Genomic DNA, 21,904 nt, shown 5'->3' on the forward strand with positions numbered 1-21,904 from the left:
AAACATTTATCTCATGTATTTCCACTATTACTAGGCAGCTGCTGCTCACGTTCCTGTTTTTCTGGCATCCATCTTTTGCCTTATCATAATGGAGCTCAACTCTGGGCCCTGGGGCACTGACAGCTTGTCTCGGTCTGCCTGGCCTTTGATGCCGATCTGAGGGCCAGAGGAAGCCGTTTGTGTCCCCTTGTCAGACCAGACAAGCTGAATATAAATGCATTCCTTACAGCCAGAGAGAGTTGTGGCAGGGGGGGGTTGGGGGTTAAACACAATCACAGCTGGGGACTTCCCAGTTTACATTCCCTGACTGGTCCGTCCTGAGCAGCAACATTAGACAAGGCAATGGTCAACTACCTTGGTCTCAAGGGGAACTGGTTTACAAAGTTTTCTGCACTTCTTCTGTATTTCATCTAAGATGCAATGAAAGCCAGCGGAGCCACTGGGTTTGAATGGTTTTGTGTCATGTTTGCTTGGCTTAATAATTGATCGAAGTTGGGAAACAGCAGGAACTCTGACTCAGCACTTACACAAGTGGCCATTAGACAATAGTCCTCTCTGTAGTGGCTCTGAAAGCTTAATGTAAGTGAGTTAACCAAGGGAGCTATCACACTCCTTGCGCCCCCTTTGGCAAAATGAACACCAAACAACACTATGATGTGTTTTTCTACAGTCTACATTCTGTCTTATGAGTGACTCGCTGCTGCTGAAATCACATGCGCTGGTTTACTTCTGGCAAATTTAAAGGGCCTGGGAGCAATCTGTGCAAATGCTCAGTATGCAGTATGTAATTCTAACGCAGGACACAGAACAAAATAACTATCATTTATTTGTCATATTTGGTGTCATATTTCCTTATAATTATGCCTCTGACATACTTTTCCACCTGAACACAAAGCTGTCTTTGTACTTTTAAGAAGCATCCATAAATGTTCCGGGCAACAACATGAAACTGAAAACATCACCCACACTGCTGTCTTATTCCCAGTGCGTCTTTTATTTGAAGGGGACATGTCTGACATTGTTTGATCCACACATGGCCTTTATCAGGTAAAAGTAATAATGTGAACACAGCAGCATTGATGACATAGATAATTAGTCAGATACATTTAATTACAGTATGCTCCCCTGAAGTAAACACCTGAAACATACGCTGATGGATTTCTCTCCGATTGTATATTAAAAATTCATGACTCAAGGCCTGTTCCCACCAGCATATAGTGAAATTAATCTGCATATCTTGCAAGGCTAGTTGGTGAATTGCCACAGCTGGTAAATGCACCAATTGCAATAATCAGCAAAACATTTTGCCATTTTAAATCCTGTTGTTGACCTTCAAGGATTATCTTCCCTTGTACAGTAAACACCACATACATTTAATCACTTTTAATGCAGCACACACAAACACACACAAAAAAAAACATAAATGCAATGGGTAGAGCTGTTTCATATTCTCTAAAGTGTCTAATGTGCACAAACGCCAGGTGTCCGCCTAGTTCAGGAAAACCAGTTTCTTGGAACATGCTCCAGTATAAAGACAGTTGTGCCAGAAACAAACATGAAATCCTGAAAAAAAGCACCCACAGTATTAACCTTTTTCTTTCTTTGATGTGAACTACAGGAATATGTAGTCTTTGTAGACTTGTAATATATGTAGAAAAAAGCACCTTTTCCAAGCAGTGCACACTGCAGATAGAATCAAACTGAGAATGTGGATTTTCCTTAAATCTGTAGATTTGAGGAAAGAGGAGCAGCTTTATATCTAAATGCTTCCTCTCTTTGAAATAGGGATTCAGTTGGGTCTTTTTCAAGGCACTGCAAACTTGTTTTTACCATTTCCCGTCTTTCCTTTTCTTCAGATGCAGTGAAATTCTAGAAATCAACATGAACAGACAGCCACTATATTCTTTTCAAAGATGTTTATTTTTAGTCTGTAAACCATTCTAAACATCTGTCGTGTAACTCTGTTAGCCTGTCATGATGTTACTGTCAACTCTTGTACACGTGACTATCACCAGATGGCAAAGCAGTAAGAATGAATGACATTTTAATGCTGATTGGATGCCTGGGTGGTTTGTGTCTGTCTGTGGTATTTCAAACGAGCCTGTCCCCTAATGTAGGATTTGTTCTGAGAAATGTAAGTTACAAGAGTTGTCTCAAAGGGCTTTCATCGGCGGGTCAGAGGTCATACTGTGATCCTTCTTTGGCGTAATAGGCGTAGCGCATGCTACAGGCTAGCATGTGTTGTTGTTCATGTGTATTGAGTTTTCTCTCCAGAAAACCTGAAGAATTGACACGGGACACAGTGAGGACTCACACACCTGTGGATACAAACACATAAGCACACACAAAACGAAAATGGTCCAGTGTTAAGCAGTTGAGTCGTGTTGTGGGTCAGTTACCCAGATGTCAACATCTGCTGTCCTCCTGTCATCCAAATGCAGGTCAGTTGTAGCAGCCACTAAAGCCCTATTGCTGCTTCATACTGTGAATTATTGCTTTAAAAGTGGCAAAGAGAAAGATAGAAAAGAAACAGCAGCATTAACATTCATCTGGTGGACATGACAATAACTCCATATGAGTCCTGTATTCACTCCCCTGTAGCTGGTTTCTAACTGTGTTTGTCTGCTATAGTGTACAGTGGGTCTGAAAACAGCTGTCTGCTGCATCTGGAAATAACACTGATGAGAAAAAACAGTGAATTTGGTGATCATAAAACCGAAACTGTGAATTACCAGATGTAAAAAAGCTGGATAAGCAGAGGGGAGCTGGGAAGTGGGACGGTAATTCTCTGTGGGTTTGTCATTACGGGTCACTCGTAATGACAAACCCACAGAGAATTTGTGTTTTACGCAGTCAGTTAACTCATGTTTAATGTAAAAAAAAAAAAAAAAAAAAAAAAAGATTAGAGCATCTTTAATACTTTAGAATTACTCTGTTAACTATCAAGGATGTAATCAAGTTGTTGCAAGATTTTAAAAAACCTGTTATCTGCCAATAGCAATAAAATGAAATGCAAAAGCAGAGTGTAACAGTAGCACAAGAGTCATGAAGTCTGTTCACTGTGGTCGAAATACACAAGAATATCGATCTAAAGTCAGAACCATAGCTAACATGAGCTGCTGGTCATACCAGACCAAGTAAAGCTGGAGCAGCAAAACCCCCAAGAGGTAGTTTTATTGCTTATAAATTAAACTTTTTCGTTTGGAAGAGAAAGAATGTGTTAAACCCCTTTCAAAAGTAAGATAATCTCTCCTTATCCTCTGATGAAGCTCATGTCCAGGAAAACGTAGGCAGTATATAATAAAAGAGGCAATGATTTATGTTGTATACATGTGAAAACACCCTACGTGTGTACAGTTGGTAATGGTATTGTGCTGTAAGGACAAGACCTGGTATGCTCTGTGATCCACAGTGCAAAGGATCAGGATCTGGACTACTTCTTCCCTCCCTGTCTTGCTTCTCACATCACTTCCTCCTTCTTGGTTGTCAGTCTGTATATGGAAACTATGGCAACCGTCACACTGCTGCTCGAGATCTGAGGCTGTTTATTGAGATGAGTTTATAGAGAGCTGTTACGGCCCCTGCCGTAAATATTTTGATTGTTTTTCTGTGACAGAGTGAGACCTCTTCTTTTGTGCCCTATCTTTGTGTCTGTGAGCAGGAGCGTCCCTTGGAAGACTTGGAAGCTGATGATTGGACTGTAGTCCACTTTGTAATTGCTGGGTGTATTGAGTGTAAATTGTATTGAGATTTGTAGACCGAATTTGGAGTTAGTGTTTTTTTTTTGTTTATTTATGTTCCTACCAGGGTTTAGTTACTTTTTTGGGGTTTTCAGATAGTTTGTTTTGTTCGTTGTTTTGGCCATTAGTCCACCCTGAAGCCAGGCTTCTTTTGTTAGTCCATTTGGTTTGTAAATTTATCTGTGAATAATAAAAAGTACGATTTTTGTTGGCAATAAACTGCCTGTTTTTCACAGCAATTTCTCCTCCGCCTTTCTTTGTGTTGTGCCTCTGCACCCCTAGACCGGGGGCATAACAAGAGCCAAAAAAACCCCCCCAAAAAACCCAGCAAGGAGTCACATCTTTTCTGTTCCAAACCAGGCCTGCTACCCATATGTGTGTCTTATGACTGCACCGTCAGTCCGTGTTGGTTTGGGAAACAGTCGACATCATAGAAATGGATATTGAAGAGGAGGAACTGCCGTTTATGAAGCAAAATCACATTAAAAGGGCAGCGAGGAGATGCAGAAACCTGATTTGCTGTCTGAAGTCAGTTCCAGCGAATTGTTGATCATGTAGTTCTCAGTGTTAATGCACCATTTCTGCCATTTGCTTCGTCTTTCTTCCCTTTCTGTTCCTCATGTGAACTCTTCATTTTTCTGTTTCTTTCTGCATTTCACCAATAAGTGACCTTCTGGCTGTGTGAAATGTGTCCTGATATGTGCTTCCTTCTGTGGTTTCTACAACTTTGGCGTCACAGCATTAAGGGAGTTTCCCTCTAATGCATTAATTGCAGTTTTGCTGTCAGATGTTTTAGTTCTCTGTTGTCCCTCGCCTCCCTTCTCACCTTCTGTCCTTACCCCACTCTGTTTTTCCACATGTAGTTTCTCTTTTTTTAATGTTTTATCGTGTTATATTTCAGTTGATAAGTGGGAGCCACTTGTAAATGTTTCTCTGCCCACTGCTGCCAGACTCCAAAACCTTCCACCTCCTTGCTACCACTCAGCAGATGACACTTGCTATCTTTGAGTTATACCAGTCGGATTTTGTTAGCCGTAGCATGTTTTCAAAGAAAGCCAAAAAGATCTGTGGGCTAATACTTCCCTCTGTTTTTTCCTCCTTCTATCTTCTTGACTGCTTTTCTTTATTCAGCAAAAAGGGGTCTCGGTTTCCTGCAGGGTTTTACGAGTATTTTGTATTACAAAACAGTCAAAAACGTCCTGTGGCTAATTTTTCTCACATTCTTCGTCTCAACCTCTCACACTGCCAAAGAGCTAGCTGGATTATAACTGAAATGTTTCCCATGGCTGAAGCTTACCTCTAATTCTTCCCTCTTCTCCTCTCCAGCATTCAGCGGGCAGCTCTGGCCATCTTAGAGCACTACTACTGTGACTTCCCGGTCCATAACCCGGCGTTGCTCTCCGCCTCCAAGTCCCGTGCAGCCAAGCACCTGGCCGGCCTCAAGGTCTACAACGTGGATGGTGAGTTCCCAGCAGCCCCCGCTGAGGGTGAGTGGGACGGTCTTTGAACTCCATGTTGTGTCTTTGTCAGTGCTTTGGTTTCTCTGTGCGTTCTGGTGTGGTTTAGCTTCAAACGTCTGCTCTTCCTTCCCCCTTTCTTAAACAATACACATGCTTAGGTCATAATTTTTACTCTGTATATTCACTGTAACACAGACAAGGTTATTAATTTTGTTAATTACTTTCAATTTAAGTTTGTCGTATTGTCTATGAAATGTCATAAAAATAGTGAAAAATGGCCATCAGAATCTCCCAGAGACCAACGTGATGTATTCAGATTGCTTGTTTTGTTTGTATAACAGACGCCAACAAAAAATGTTTCGTTTATTATAGTAGAAGAAAGAAAGAAACCCACCATATATTCACACTTGAGAAGCTGGAACTAGTGAGTTTTTGTCATTTTAGCTAAGAAAATGGCTTGAATGATTAATCAATTGTCAATATAATTGTCAATCAATTACTTTGTTGATTGTCTTCCCAGGTAATTGACTTATTGTTTACAGTCTAGATGACTGAAATCGCTTATTTTGCCTCCTCTTAAAGGACAGTGTGGTCTGCATGTTTTATTCCATTAACGACATATTGCATAGAGTTAACGTCACAGGTGACCCTTTTTCAAAGAGGTTTTTGATTTAATTCTCCCATTATCAGCTGTTTTTGGCAGGAAGTTTTGGCATTTGCAGCAACTCTAGGTTGTTGTTGTTTTTTAACCTAACTTGCTACTAACCACACTAACACGCAACAATAATTCAACTTTTCAGAGTTGTTCCAGGGGACGAATTACCAACCTAAAGTACATTTCAAGTCTCTGCAAGTTGATTTTCACACTGTACTGGAATGTGCTGAAAAAAACTGGCTGCCCGAAGGAGGGAAATTGATCTGCAAACATATCATAATTTGAAAATTGTCGACAGCAATGTAAAGCACAGGTGATTTGTAGTTAATGGGCTACAACGTGCAAAAAAAGTGTGGCTATTTGATATCTACCTCAAAACCCCCTCTGGTATCTTATGAGCAGCTGGGAATGAGATTTGAGCAACTTCACTGCTGAAATAGTGACTTTCTCTTCTCCTTTCTTTACACTGACGCTTATCTTTTAAGATGTCTTAAGAGCTAAACTGAAAGCCTACCTTTTGGACAGTAAGTAAATGCAACACTGCTACTAATTTAAGCACCCTCACAGACTGCTGGTGTTCACTTTGTAACAGCTGTCAATAAATCTTTGTCCCATGTTCGTTAAAGCTACACGAAGTAAGTGAAGTAGTGCAGCCGCTCACTAACACTGTGGATGCACTCACTCTTCCCCTCACTCTTTGCATGCCACAGGTTGATGAAAAAGTTCAATCGTCTTTACAACAGCTGGCAGAATGTAACACAAACCCTCTGTTAAATTATCACCCTCCCTTAAGCGTACTCAAGCTTCACTTATGTTCACTAACTTGAGTCCTTCTTTTTTCCCCACTTCCATTTGTCTTCCTCCTTTCTTACACCTCCTCTCAGATGTTAGGGGGATACAGTCAAGGAGAAGGCTGATAAATCAATAGCTATTATGCTGCAGGTCTTGTCATTTTTCTCTTGTGTCTCATCCTCCTTCATTTTCATCCTGCAGCGGCCGCTCAGGGATCTCTCCGTCTCTCTTGTCTGGAGCTTTTACTTCACACTCATTCTTTCTGCAGCGGCACAGACATTGTAATAAATAAGTCGAACTCAGGGACAGACAATAATCTCTCCTTGATTAAAGAGTGGTGAAGCCCTGAGCGCAAAGCAGCTATAACACTCAATTACACTATGTCCAAATGGGTTCAGGTGATTTTATGATTCCTGACAAGCTGTTTGGTCTATTGTTTTTTTTCAGCTCTAAATATTGGAAAATGAGTCCCAGTGGATAAAAGATGTTTTTTGCAAAGTAATCAAAGACAAAATAAAAACAAATCAAACAAAATAAATGAGGGGAAATACAATAAACATTGAAGTTGTAAAAGCTAGTTAAAGTTATTTCTCTCTTTGAATGAATTGTTTCTCATTGTGGAATTTTTCATGCCATCAGTTTTCATATGTCATAACATGTATCAACATATAGCAATGTGCATTCAAAGGTGGGTAGTAACAAGCTACACTGCCTTCATAACCTAAGTACCCAGGGAACTTCTGCATGCAGCATGTTGGACTGGAGAAAAATCATTTATCATATATCAATCATACATTTTGACACATGAATTGCTCTACTTTATCTGTTATTGTATGCAATTATGCACATGATATCAAGAAGCTGCTGCTCTGCTGTGGCCATGTCTGCTGGTGCTCTGTTATCCTGCTGCAGCCACAGCCCCTCATGACTCTGCTCATAGCAGAGTATTGGCTAAAGCTACAGCGGGAGTTTCGCAGACCACAGCGCTGGTCCGAGGTCAGTACATCGGAGAACAGGGCTGACACTGAGCCGACAGAGAGCACAGCACAGTTATTTAGCTTTTTTCATTCAAAAATGAATTTAATTGTGACAGGAGACACATATAACAACATTGATTGTATTTCACCTTGTTCCTTTGTTTCATTAGCTTTGTGTAGGCGTTTTAAATCTTGCAGACTTTAGAGGACTTATTTGCAGGAAACACCTTTTATCTGCTGGGATTCATTTCCAATACTAGTATCTAGAGCTGAGAGCCATTATCGAGACCAAAGAGCTGGGCAGCTACCTAACAGTATTTTTACTTGTGCACAGTCTTGGCTACTCTGTCCACCCCTGACTTTATTTCTTTGTTTGATTTCCTTGGAAATCCTCCATACAAAGTGGTTAAAAAACACCATCCCGACATTCAACACATGGCTTTCAGCATAAAAATCTCACCCATAAATCCCACCTAAATGCAGTAATACCAAGAGCAGGGTGTGTTGAAAACTCCCTCCTCTCCATCCATGAATTATTCTGTTCATGCACGATCCCTGCCCCGCATTAATAATTCACCCGCTCTGCCTTCTTTTAACCTGCATTAACATCCGGCAGGATTCATCAGCAGCCTCCTACCCTAATTTCAAAAATGTAAACTTTTGAAGCTGCCCGAGACACTTTAATTGGACGCACCGTACCTCCTGAAGGCAGAGCAGCGGAGTAAAGGGAATGTTTGAATATCAATAGCCACATGTGTGTGAGCAGTGTCTTTTGGATTTTCCAATGATCACAGTGCTTGGAACAATTAAAAATTATTGCTTTGTGTGGCTAACCACATCAGCTCCTGTGGTTTTGATATCGCTGGTGATAAAAGGAAAATGGACCAAGGTTTATGTGCATTGATAATCTACTCCCCACACTCGAAAAGCACATTGCACTTCATGTCATCACCAAAGATTCCTCTTTTCCTTTACCTTCGTCTCTAAGGCTGTGACTGGCGCACACATGCAGAAACCAATCCTGCGTCATCTCTTTGTCACGACAGGTCCGGGCAACAACGCAGCAGCGGGACTGGCCCACTCCCAGTCCAGAGCCATGATCGCAGCAGCCGCCCGCCGCAGAGACACCAGCCACAACGAGCTGTACTACGAGGAGGCTGAACACGAGAGGCGTGTCCGCAAGCGCAAAGCACGGTAATTGATGCAGCTGATTTTTTTCAAGTGTCATTTGTTGACATGCATTTTTCTGGGAGTCTAAAATTGTTTCTGTGGTTGACCGGACTGGGATGAGTATTGAGAGTAGGATGAGCCCACTACCTGCTCAGCACTAAACAGCAGATATACATCTCACAATTTCTTGGGCTACAGTGGGGCTGTAATACTTTGTGGGGGCCCATCCAGCCCCACTCTAGTGCCGCCTATGAACTAAGAAGAATATCTCCATAGAGAAGAAACTGCATCACTCCATCATTAAACTCTAACCCAAGCTTTGGCTGTGTTTCCTCCCAGACTGGTGGTGGCAGTAGAGGAGGCGTTCACACATATCAAGCGCATGCAGGAGGAGGAGCAGAAGAAAGCTCCAGGAGACGTGATGGACCCTCGAGAGGCGGCACAAGCCATCTTCCCATCCATGGCTCGCGCCCTGCAGAAGTACCTGAGGACCACCAAGCAGCAGCACTGCCACAGCATGGAGAGCATCCAGCAGCACCTGGCCTTCTGCATCACCAACAACATGACGCCCAAGGTCAGAACACATGATGCTCACTTTTTGGCTTTTTTTGGCTGTTGATTCGGATGATTCAGATTCAACACGACCTGATTTGACTTATTCTAAGACAGGACTGTATTTCTATATATTCCTCTCATCCAGGCATTCCTGGAGAGCTACCTGACCCCGGGTCCCACCCTGCAGTACAGCCGGGACCACTGGCTGGCCCGTCAGTGGACGCTGATCAGCGAGGCGTCGGTCACCAGCGGCCTAAAGGACGGCACCATCTTCCTGCTCAAGTGTGTGGACTTCAGCCTGGTGGTGACGTCGAAGAAGATCCCGTACATCCAGATGTCAGAGGAATACATCGACCCCAAGTCACACAAGTTTGTCCTGCGGCTACAGTCCGAAACCTCCGTGTAGGACTCCAGACTTTTTATTTTTTATTCCTCGCCCCGTTTCTCTCAAATGTTTTCATTTTGGGTTTGCAGTTTTTATTTTTACTTTTTTTGGATTTTTTTATATATTATATATGAATCTATATATATTACACACATGTTTGAATATATTGATCTTTTTATGTTTGATGTGAATGAAAACAAAAGAAAGAATTGAGCAGGATTACGCTCGCCGCGGTTTGGCTCGGATGCCTCGGACACGGGTTGTGTGCACATGCAGTATGTGTGTATGCACATGTGTCATTTTGTGTCAACACAATCACTCGATCCTTTTCTGTTTGAGATGCTTTAGCCAAACAAAGTGGGAACGTTGGAGGTTTCTGACATCCTCACAGGCACTTTGGTGTCTCGGTCACTCCTTTATCTTCATGGGACAGACAAACCACTCAGGACTGCGATGGTGTGACTTGGAGTCTGATAATTGAAGCCTGATGGAAACACATGACAAATATCATGCCTGCCGTCTCCTCTACAACATTTGAAAGTATTCAGATGTTCTTATGGACGTCACTTTCTCTTGAAAACCAAATTAAATGCATTTGACTAAAAGACTAAGCTAAACTTCAATCATACTTTGCATTCAGTGCACATTTATGTATGTTTATAAAGTAAAAGAAGATGCCTAAAACGGATGGAACATATGAACTCAGCCTGGTCAAAAAGGATTGTTTTCATCACTACTTCAGGACATCTCTAGAGCTCTGGCCAAACCCTTTCCTTGACAGCTGAGATGTTGAACTCCAGCCCGCCTCATGTCCAGCCTTAGGCGCACGGTAGCACCCTCCTGTGCTAATTCTCGCAGCCAAAGTGGCACGCTTTGTGCGTGTGTTGGTGCACGGCTCTTCTCCAGGTGCAAACTCGGAAATTTTTCCACTCCAGTTGGAAACAACACACTCATGCCATGTTAAACACAGAATGAACCGGATCATAAGAGACGCTTAGAGGTGGATACGTGCCCAAAAACATTTGCCCTGCCTCATCGGTTCAGTAACCTTCTCAGGGCTTTCATGTCTGCCGCATCTGCCTGACATGATGGAAAGGGAAGGCAGCAAGGAGGAGAGACAGCCACGATGTCAGATATAAGAAATACTACTGATGACTCTAAACCAGAATGACCCCTAAATAATCTAAATACCGTAAATATTGCAGTACTCCTGATCAGTGTTAAGCTACTGGCAACAGAACGCAACACTTCCTGATGTTTTTCACATTAAAAGTCAGCTTATAAAGGGAACGCCGCAGGACTTTTTCAGCATTGAGACAGGAAACATGGGGAACAGAGGATGTTGCATTTATATAGAGAGCACCTTAACCACGAGGCCACCAGGATGCCCCCAAGCTGTGCGACTTTTAATGTGGACATTCTGGAGGAAGTGTTGGGTTTCATTCATGGTAGCATAACATTTTGGAGGAAAAGGTAAAGTAGAATACCTGACAAGACTTGTTGTAAATCTCCTCCACTGAGCAACTTGAAGGCCACTGTTTGAGAGATTTCTGTATTTAAAGTATGATTTCATCTTCCAGGGCTCACAGGGTTTGCTTGTTTCACCAGAATAGATAATAGATGAAAATGTGAGTGTGTATCAGTAGTGAGAGCTGCAGCAGGGCGGAACCTTCCTCCCAACTGGACCGTCTGGTTTTCCTTTACTCCCCTGTCGCTCCTCTGTTGTCTGATATGCTCACGGTGAATCCCTCGAGGTCAAATGTAAAGCCGGACGAATCCAGTTAGATTAAGCTAAAGGCACTAAAGTGACACTTTTAGATCCGGTCAAATTTGACGACTCTGTCCTTGTCATAACTGATCTGGTAAATTCGCCAAAGTAGTAAAAGAGAATCACACTGAGCTCATCTCACTCCAGTCTAGTGTGGCTATGAGCACAGTTATCCCCTACTGCCCCCTGGCTGGTAAACCTAATATTAACAGCCTGCCTGAGGGCAGCAGCAACCTGTTTTCATAGAAATCATAAAGATACTGTTCATTTTAGAAAAATAAATCTTTTACTGTAAACTTGTAACTTTAAACCATCTGGAAAGAAAAACACTTTTGCATAATGCAACAGCATTTCTTTCTTTCTTTTTTTACACACCTGCAACTGGTCATATTTTGTACCTACTGACGGATGAACTTTGTATGATCCCAATGTGACTGTGCCTCCTGTTTTTACACTGTATCTATTTATGTAAACAAGCATGTGTGTGTGGGTATGTGTGTGTGTTTGTGTATGTATGTATGTGTGTGTATGTGTATGTATGCCATTCCAGTTCACATGACCAGCCTTTTCCCCTCTCCTCCACACCACCACCATCTGTCGCACTGTTGCCAGGTTACACTCCTCTGTCATGGTTGGGTTTTTTGTTGGACAGCTTTATGATGAAGACGTGACATTGCAATGTAAGACAGGTTTCAGTTTCACAGCATTAGCATTTGTAAAACAAAAAATAAACATTTTTACGGACATTTGTAAAACTGCTGTATGGGGTTGTGTTGTGTAGTAAACGGCCTTGGTTTGTCTCCTTGGTTCTCGTGAGCTGTCAGTTTTATTACACTGACACGTTTTCTGAGAACACATCTGCTACAGGTTTAAAGAGTCCAGATGCCAATTTACATTTTGGGTATTTAGTGGGAACACTAACCCAAAACAGTGTATAATGAGTTTGGAGCAAGTAAATCAGTGTTGATTCACTGTCTTGTGATTTTTACCTCTGTTTGTGATTTCCTACATGTCCCAGAGTGCCGGCCGCACGCCTTTAGATACCAGAGGTATTTGTGAAAATGAGGCACGTGTTGCTCAAAACCCACATGTTTCATGCCTGCATTGCATTGTGGTCTATTGAGGTTTTTTGTGTGATGTTTTTAGGCATTGACACCCAAATATTTGTGAACCCATACATAGGTTATTTTTTAACTGATGATCAGTTAATGGATTGTCACACATTAAGATATTCCTAATGGATTATATCCTCTGTTTTTATTATTTTGACTGATTTACTGTATGGTTTAAGTTCTAAACTCCTACAATTGACCAAAAACCACAAATGTCATCCCTGTTATGTTTTAATTTTTGACCCCTTAAAACCCCTTAAACTGGGCATACAATCCATTAAAATATCTTGACATTATACAGTCCTTATTGATTGATTCAGCAATTATCTCCATGTTTGGAGTGAACCCCTGAATTTGCAACTGAATTGTCCTTTTAGGTCCAAATGAAGGTGTAACAGATGTAACAGAATCTGGTAATTGAGGTGGTTTTACCACTTTTAAACCACTTAAACCATGCAGATCAGCCATTGAAATACCTTAATATATTATGAACAAATTAATTGAAGGTGTAAATACCTGAATGCTGATTGGAATACAAACCCTGAAAATATTTCAGACCTCCATGTAAAGCAAAACAATAATGATCCCAAAGGACTTCCTAAAATAAAACCCAATAAACCCAAATACGGTTCAGTAGGGAAGCTAAAGATAACGCTAATTAACTTGTGATCTCAAGATAATGAATACAGTGAGATTATTGCATCCACAGCTGCGCTTGGCTTCTGTAGTTTGGAGGTTCAATAAACAACCATTAAAATGTAAGGAAAGAACAGGAGTGGATACAGTAATTTTAATGTGGCCCCTCTCGTTATCTCAGGATAACGGTCGTTAACAGGATCACTTCATTACTTTTCTTGAAAACAATATTTCCTACCCCATTATATTTAGAAAATGACCTTTGTTTTTGCAAGATAATTCTCCTGTGATCAAAAAAGAAAGGAAGAAATTACTCTTTTATTCTGAGATAATGAATTTGTGATCTCAATGTAAATGTGTGGAAGTCTAAAGCATTTTACAGAGGATTTTTTTCTTTAATTGCTCTCCTGCAGTTTCTTGCATACAGTTTCTTTCATTACTTCTCCCCCATCCTGCCAAACTTAATCCTCAGCATCTCCATATGCACTACTTTGTGCCCCGGCTGGAGACTTGCTAACTCACTGTCGCTGCCCATTAAACGTGCTGCAGCAAAATTTCAGCTTTTTTGGCCTTATTTTGGTGGCTTTTTGTTGTTGTGAAGCTCAATGGTAATTGGCTTGCCGTCAGCCTGTCAGAGCGGCACAGCCGGGCCTCGTGGGTAAATGAATGTCAGTGTCAGTGTCCGGTGCTGGAAACAAACAACCTCATCCCACCTCGAGCTCAGGGCGCGAAGCCGCCTGTCGGAACTCATCTGTCCTCGGCTTAATCCCCCCCTCCCGTACCCGTCCGCTCCTCGCAGGACCGGAACGAGCAGGAGAGCTGGATAGAGAAGAAAATGAGGAGCATTTGCATCTAAATGGAATGTTTTTCTTCCCTGCATCCTGCCTCTCTGTTTGTCTGGTAATGACTTGGTTATGTGCAGATCGAGGCATGAGAGGAAATCCTCTCTTCTAGTGGCTTCAGCTTTGAACAGAAATCTTCACTTTACGACATCTAACTCCTGTCTTTTCTCTGTTCTTGGCTGTTTTATATCGACCCTCACACCCACTATGTTGCTGTCATCCCTCCTCTCTTGGGAGTAAGGAGACATCAGTCCTCCTGCCCTCCTTTCCTCCTTTTAGTCAGCATTCATGTAAAACACCATCACACATGACGTTCACAGGATTATGTAACCTAAAGGCCCTGTAGAACATCGCACTTGTACTACAACGCCGTCTGCTTCCTTTTCCTCAGGAGAGAGCGTGAAATGTCGTCTTGCCTCAGGTCACGTTTAAACACGCACACACACCGTTGAATGTCCTCATCTCTCAAATATGGCCTGGATTATGTGTAAATCCCACAGCATGGTACAAACATCCTGTTTACACACCGCATCACATCCACCTCCAGGGGAATAATGATTCTTGAATGTCCCTGTATTATTAATTCATGTCCAGTTGTATGGGTTAGACAGGAGTATGTGGTATGGGTGTGTGTGTGTCCTCGCCTTATGCAGTGTGTTGGGCCCTAGTGGGCGGCGTTTTAGCCCGTCTCACCCCCGACCTCCCCCAGCCTCACTGTCCAGGTCCCTTCTCCCATTAGGGGGCATAACGATGCTGAATTATTTATCGATGTTTGAATAATTCAAGGCGAAAACGCTCCTTGACTGAGAAAATGGTGCCAATCTGCTGTCTGGAGCATCAGTCTGGACCTTCTTAATGAGGCCGAGAAGTGTTCTCACACACACACACACACACACACCTGAAAACAGCAGAGTGCACGTAGTTGTTGTGTTCTTTTATTAACACTGTTTCACACCATGAACAGGCTTTTCTGTTTCTTGTAATTCTTGTCTGGTCGTTTACAGTTGATCATAGAGAACAATTAATTTTGTTTTGCCCTGAATTAATCACAAAAAAACAATTCAAACATTATTCTACTTAGAAAAACAAAAACATTGTTATTCCGTTATTTTAACATACAAACTAATCGGCTTCCTCTTAATTATCTATCTATCTTTAATATGTGTTTTTATATTAAGATCTGTGTAATGTGATAGACTTCACTTCAGTGGCGAACTCACAAAGAAAAGTTAGTCTCAGGAGTTGGTGGAGACCAAAACAGAGCTAAAAGTTGAGTGGATATTGGGCTCACATTCATTATTTGGCCTGAAATATGACTCAAAATGCTTGAGCTTGTGTATGCGACACAGAAACTAGTATGTCGATATCTTGATCCTTGGTGAGTACAGGAGAATGATTGCTTCAGGCACTGAGCTAACTTTATCATAAAGTGGGCCAAAACTTTCCCATGACGACCTTTAACCAGTTCTCTTCTATCTGGCTGACTACTTAAACCACAGAGTCTAGAATTTACATTGGGAGACCATAGTTTTCTTTCAATGTCACTGATTTGGAAAAATGTCTAAATTTGTTCAGTACTTTGACACCAACCCATCACCCTTCAGGTTAGTCGTCGCTGTCATCTTCCTCATCCGGGTCGCGGCTTTCGGAGCTGTTCTCTGTGACGTAGCTCTCAGGGTTTTCCTGGTCGTCGGCGGACTCGTCATCATCCTCCGTGTTCACCCTCCCTGACAGGACGTCCTCGATCCAGTCCTCCAGCTCCTCGGCGGTGGGCAGGTCCTCGTCGTTGGACATGTCCAGCCACACGCTGTCTGCCTGAAACAAATGGCGCCAAGAAAGTCAAGGTAAAAGCGCATTAACACTTTGTTGCAGTCTAAGATTGTTATCATTACTTACATCTGTGACGTTGACCACGCCAATCTGAGGTCTGAACAGGTCCAACTTAAAGGTTTTTTCCCAGTAAGTCGTCAGCTGGAGGGGCAAGACAACCCAGGTCAACTTAGCCTATCAGTGACCTATTTCACATTTGAAAGGAATAAAATTAAAATTGCTAAACCTCAGTATAGATATTTTTGTCACCCATTTTGAGAAAGATTTTTGATACTCTTGTTAGAAATAGTAAGCCAAGGATGAGGCAGAACCAGAGGGAAGTCGTCAGGGTCGATCCAGACGATGCTGAGCTCTGGGTTGTTGGTGTTGTCTCTGGCCACGTCTTTCAGGATCTCCAGGAACTCGTAACCATCTGAGGGCGACAGAGCAAAGGAACCAGAGCTCACCTTCACCTGCTGAAGACAATAACACCTGTGAAACCGAAAGGGAAAAGGTACAGACCTGGATCTTCCTCCTCAGCAAACGCAACGATGTGTATTCCGTCCATGTCGTCCTCCTAGAAATAGCACAAGACAATCCTGTAAAATTTGCACTAATGCATTTGTTAGGTATTCAGCTTCATGTCATCGGTTTGAATCCCTTAACAGGACAAGTGATGTGGCACCTCAAATCATCAAGCTATTCTATATGCAAAAGAGCAAGGAGGGGGGGCTGCTCACCCATGTTTCAAACATATTCTCTGCCCGGAGCTTCCTCAAAGTCGCCCTGTAAAGAGCACGTTTTCAGAAAACGCAAAACCAGCTTTAAACAGGGCTGAAATAACCCGAAAAAGATGTAAATCAACCTTCTGTGTTGGTTGACGAACTCGACAATGTCCATCTCTGACAGCGGCCTGCCAGGCAGGATGGCCGGCTCCTCCATGAACGGCTCATAAAAATTCACCTCGTTCATCTTGAGGGAGAGATGTTTGGCCACCTGAAACATACAACGTGCCAGGATTTCATTACGATCAGCAGGTGGAGGATATAATGATGGAGGTTTGTTTAATGAGTGGATGAAGCTCATTAAACAAAGAATCTGAAGGATTTCATTAAAAAAAAATTCTAATAAATGTATTTTACATAAAAACACATTTAATACTCACAGATTTATCAAATGTAGCAAAGAACTTGATGTAAGGTTGAAAACGCTCTGAGGCCTCCTGAAAAGCTTTGTAGTCTGAGAAGAAGGGAGACAAAGAGAGACTGATGAGGAATCTCAAGAGAGAACGTCTGAAAGCAAAGACGAGAAAGTACAACGTAAGTGCGGCGCTTCGTCTTTCCCATTCTGGTCACATTCGTAGCCAAATCTGCAATATGTGATCAGGAAGGCAAGCAGAGAAACGCTCTCGCTTCATTCAATTTCCAATCATGATTGTACTGTCTTCACCCAAGTAACAAAGTCTCCCTTAATACAGTTTTATACGCTTGTAACGGGCTCCTGGCTCTGCTCCCAACAAGGTCACCACCAAGGACCAACCTATCGCTGGACCGAAATAGGCTCCATAATGAAACTTCATGCCACTGTCATATCGGAGCAGATAGCATCTTCCCTGTCTCCCTTTTTCTCCCTTTTTTTTTAGAGGAACTATAATTGCAGTTTGACCTATTAGACAGAGAACTAGAAGCTATTTAAAGGCTCTCAAGAGACTGAGTGCCACAGTCAGGAATCAGGTTTCCCTTCAGCAGCCAGTTAGGCTACATGGTAATGTCCATTAGTGTCTGGGGAGCAGAGAGAGACACTTTTAGCGGCCAACCCATCACACACTTGCTTTCTTTGTAAATGCAAACACAAATGAATGAGTTTAGTGGTAAACTAACATGAATCCTCTCCTTTGAAGTAGCCAATGAGGCGGATGTCTTCCTCCATCCTCTCAAAGGCTCGCAGCTCCATGGCGTTATTGATAATTTCCACTGGGTCCTCCAACACCTAGGGGGCGATATCATAGCGCTGTTTTCACTGCTGAGAAACACTGCAGAGCAGCAAAACTTGAAGCATTAGCTCAAGATCAATGCCACTCTCATGTATGTCTGTCAAATGTGATGCTAGAGCTAGTAGCTGGGTTAGTTTAGCTTAGCATAAAGACTAGAAGTTAGCTAGTTGGACATGCAACTCTTCCCATTAAATGTGTACATAAAAACTTCACTAGAAATTAACTACAACTCCCATGGTGGATGTCATCCAATCAGAGAGCTTTTAAATTCTGGGTAGATTAGATGAATTCAGCAACTATGGCATTGTGTTCTGCGTACAACTGCTGCAACTAAGGATTTTGAATTTTCTGGCTTCTTCTCCTTAACAATGGCAGCTGAGGCTCATGGGTATTGTAGTATTGTGAGGCATCTGCCAAACTGGAGGACAAAACATGACAGATTAGAAACAAAGCTGAAAGATTTAAAACCTGCAGAATAATGTTGCTGTGATAGGTAACTTTCAAGCAGATCTCCCACTTTGCAGCTCTATTGCCTAAAATGTCAAATTATTCATGTGAAAATGTCTCAGATTATCAATTTATTCTCTTCAGACACTCTTGCGCAACCTTGTATTACTATGAAATACATCATTTACAGGTGTTCTAATGAGGCTGCAGTGAATTGCTCGAGGATGTCTTCTCTCAATTTAGATAACACATCTAAAAGGAATCGGATTGTCCACTCACATCCAACAGAAACTCCACCAGTGTGTCTGATGAGAGCTCCCCATCAAACTCAATGATGCGGTCGTCTTTGAAGACATACAAGCTGCCCACCTCCTCCAGACCTAATCAAACAGCAGGAGTACAGAACTGTATTTGACTTTTAAAAGCAGAGACAACCTTTCCACAATAATTACAGAATATTACAGGCAAAAGTGTATGTGGAGAGCAAAGTCATGCAAAGAAGTCAGTATTTCGGCACAACAAGAAAGCATAAGAGGGATTTTACCGAAAATTCTGATCTAGGATAAATCCAAATTCAGACATATTTTATTCACAGTAATGTAATTGATACTGTGGTAGGCTACTATGCAATGTTAAAAACATGACTCTCACCCAGTTTTTTGGCTACTTTGGCATCCTTCTGGGAGTCCACCATCCCAAAACCAATGTCTTTGTTCTCCAGGACCTGAGCTGTGAGCTGGGTGTTCACACACATAAACACATGAGGCTTCATTTAACACAGAAATCTTACTCCAGTCTGGATTTTAGCAGCCGTATTAAATCAGTTCATCATCTAAAAAGTGTGGATTTTAAAAGGAATTACATATAAGCATGTTAGCATACTGACGTCAGCATTTAGCCGAAAGCGCCCCTGTGCATGGAGGTGCTAGCATGACTGTAGTGTTGATGTTTTTCTTGCTTTATGCAGTTTGAAAAGCAGCTTTGAGCCGTTATCTGTGGATGAAATCAGCTTCTTCCTTTTTATTGTGATTTATGAAGTCTAAGTTAAGTTTGGTGTTTTATGTTTCATTATATATGTATACACAGTGTTGAGTTTGGCATCTAGACCATCATAGGGCAGGTTAACAATGATTAACAGGACTGGAAAGATGACAGAACAAACGTCTGCTTTATATATATTGAATTTTGAGGTCTCATTAGGCAAAATGATGTACAAAGATAACATTTCAAGGAAATCGTGACTTTAGAGTTTCTAAACTTTAGGCTGTTAAATAGAGAGTCTGTGTATCGGCCTCACAACACTCCACACCAACACCTCCTACTCTGCACTATGCATTTAGCTCAGCACTCCTACACTGTCTATTTGACCTGGCATCCACAGCTGCTGCTGTCTTCATCAATAAACCTTTTCATTACGGAGGTGTGTGCCCCCTGCGGAGTTTTCTTGTTAGAGGGAAGCTGCGAGCCAGGACTGCTTGCCTTTCAGCTCGCGCTCCTCGAGGAAGGAAAACAGATTTAGAGATCCTGCTGAAGAGACGAGACCGGGCGTCTGTTTAACCGAATGTGTGTCTGCTTCCAAACAGGAGTGCGTCTGAAAAGGCGAATGCTCACAAATTCAACATGGGTCCCCTTCTCTCATGCTTTTAGCTCATAAATAAGGAGGGGCGCAGGGGTACATCCACTTGTTTCTAGTTCACAGCCAGATAGTAAAGAGTTTTGGGAACAAGCTATAATTACCAGAATGACCTAGAAACAATCCCTGGGTGCATGTGAACCACAGAGGAGGGCATGTAATGGGATTAAAATCACTGCTTGCCAGTTCGGAGCCTGTGCAGGTAAAGCACAGACTCTGCCCATCAAACTGTGACAGCCTGACAGCTATGAATCCCACTTCCCTTCACCGTGTGGTAAAGCAGACAGTCAACACATCAGACAGACAGAGGAAGAAACAGGCATTCAGTATCTGGTTTTCCAACCAGGGGCCATCACTGACTATACAATGACTTGTTATGACAGGTTCGAGTCAAATGAGCATGGCGGTGAGGCTTTGAGCTGTAGCTTATTGAGACATTTTTGTGTTATCACTGACATCAGATATATCAGAGCCCTGTACGTCACAACAGGTGCAAGCCAGCTCTCTGGTTTGACGTCTTCTTGGATCCAGGATTCAGGTGTCTGGAAGATGGTGTTTGTGCCATCTGCAGCCATGCTAGCCGCTCTGCAGGGCTGCACGAAGGTGCTTTGAGCTAAAAGCTAACATCAGCGTGGTATGCCCACATTGACGATGCTGATGTTTACCGTGTTCACCATATCAGTTTAGCACGCTGAATTTTGTCACATTGAATTTGCTAACATGCTTTGCTAACATGCTAACATTTGCAGAGAGTACAGTGATCAGGTATCATTTAAACAAGTTTACAAGATGTGAGTAGTGGCTTTTCTAATTGTTAATTAAAAGACATCTAAACCATTAATAGCAACAACCAGTGGGCTTCCAGGTTGTTATAAATCCTTTTAACTGGTTGCACAATTTGATCACTTAACCTGGACCAAAATCTATTTATTAACAACCTATTAATATTCACAACTGCAGACTCATTAGATTAAAAACCTTTTATGAATTGCTTACTAACATTTATTTATAGCTGCAGGATAAACCTGCCAGAGGGATTTCCACAACCTGGGAAATGAGGCTAAACACATTAGCAAATTATTTACCAACCGTTTATAAATGTATTAGATGCAACTTATGAACTTTTAACAATATGTAACCGATTAGAAAGTGGAATTGCTCTGTGAAATGTAGAAAGATGACACGTTTTAAGGGGACATTAAAGGACATTACACTCAAACCTTACACTTAACCCATAGTCCATAACAAAGACTTATCTTGGGATTTTCTGTCTCTTGACCATTTCCACGGCCCCCCCTCTTCCCACCTGTCATCCTTACCTCCAGCACCAGCTCTGTCATCTGGAACCTCTTCTGCAGGCCCTTGTTGGCAGGCAGTGGCTCGTGGTAGAACAGGCACAGCAGGTCGTATCTCTTCAGAGCCTTCTTGTAGTTGCGCTCGCTGATGTCCAGCACCCTGTCCTTGCCGTCAAAATTGGGGAACTCGAGTCCTTCCTCAGCACTGCAAAGGAAAACCAGGCGAAGGCACAAGCCAGATAGTAGAGAAAGCCACATTTGCTGCATTTTTGTTCAGTACTGAAGGTGTTTGCAAGCCAGAATGTAAGTTGCAGAGAAATCAAAGAACCTCTCAAGGCCCAACTTGAAGAGTAAACTAGATATCATACAAAGGAGATTATTAGCTCTCTTGCAAATATGAAATATTCCCATATATATTCAATCACTATTGTCTCTCTCTGCTTCTCTCATTTGCTCGGCTTTGATATCTCTCCCTCTCCACCTGTCTTCTGTCTCCTCCTCTCTCCGTCACTCAGTCTTATTGCCCCATATCCCCCAGGAGGGTCTATTCCTTTCCTCCTTTTCCCTCCCCTACTGAGGAACTCACCTCAACAATCCATTTATAGGACGAATCATCCATGTGATAGTCATTTATG

At 42.2% G+C, this 21,904-nt stretch overlaps 2 protein-coding genes across 5 annotated transcripts in view; one reads left to right on the forward strand and one right to left on the reverse strand.

Moving 5' to 3' along the window:
* The window catches only part of LOC121627302 (vang-like protein 1), a 48,550-nt gene extending 36,312 nt beyond the window's left edge, over positions 1-12,238 (forward strand). For 2 of the 3 annotated variants that reach the window (XM_041966143.1, XM_041966142.1), the window contains 4 exons: positions 5,067-5,227; positions 8,671-8,818; positions 9,134-9,368; positions 9,495-12,238. In XM_041966143.1, the coding sequence (XP_041822077.1) occupies positions 5,067-5,227; positions 8,671-8,818; positions 9,134-9,368; positions 9,495-9,755 (805 nt within the window). In that variant the 3' untranslated portion in view covers positions 9,756-12,238. The remainder of the gene's footprint in view (positions 1-5,066; positions 5,228-8,670; positions 8,819-9,133; positions 9,369-9,494) is intronic. The other variant, XM_041966144.1, reaches the window with a different exon arrangement.
* Positions 12,239-15,697: 3,459 nt separating this feature from the next.
* LOC121627380 (calsequestrin-2-like) lies at positions 15,698-21,536 on the reverse strand. Of its 2 annotated transcripts, XM_041966260.1 has the most exons (12): positions 21,294-21,536; positions 18,993-19,077; positions 18,621-18,721; positions 17,782-17,890; positions 17,396-17,398; positions 17,067-17,140; positions 16,767-16,897; positions 16,642-16,687; positions 16,424-16,478; positions 16,234-16,334; positions 15,989-16,063; positions 15,698-15,907 (listed from the first exon to the last, which is right to left on the reverse strand). In XM_041966260.1, the coding sequence occupies exons 1-12, from the start codon at positions 21,534-21,536 to the stop codon at positions 15,698-15,700; spliced, it is 1,233 nt and encodes a 410-aa protein (XP_041822194.1). The 2 variants fall into 2 exon arrangements, with proteins under 2 accessions (XP_041822194.1, XP_041822195.1); XM_041966261.1 differs by lacking the exon at positions 17,396-17,398.
* Between the last annotated feature and the right edge of the window lie 368 nt (positions 21,537-21,904).

This window comes from Chelmon rostratus, chromosome 24, assembly GCF_017976325.1.
Source record: "Chelmon rostratus isolate fCheRos1 chromosome 24, fCheRos1.pri, whole genome shotgun sequence".
Classification (NCBI taxonomy): domain Eukaryota; kingdom Metazoa; phylum Chordata; class Actinopteri; order Chaetodontiformes; family Chaetodontidae; genus Chelmon; species Chelmon rostratus.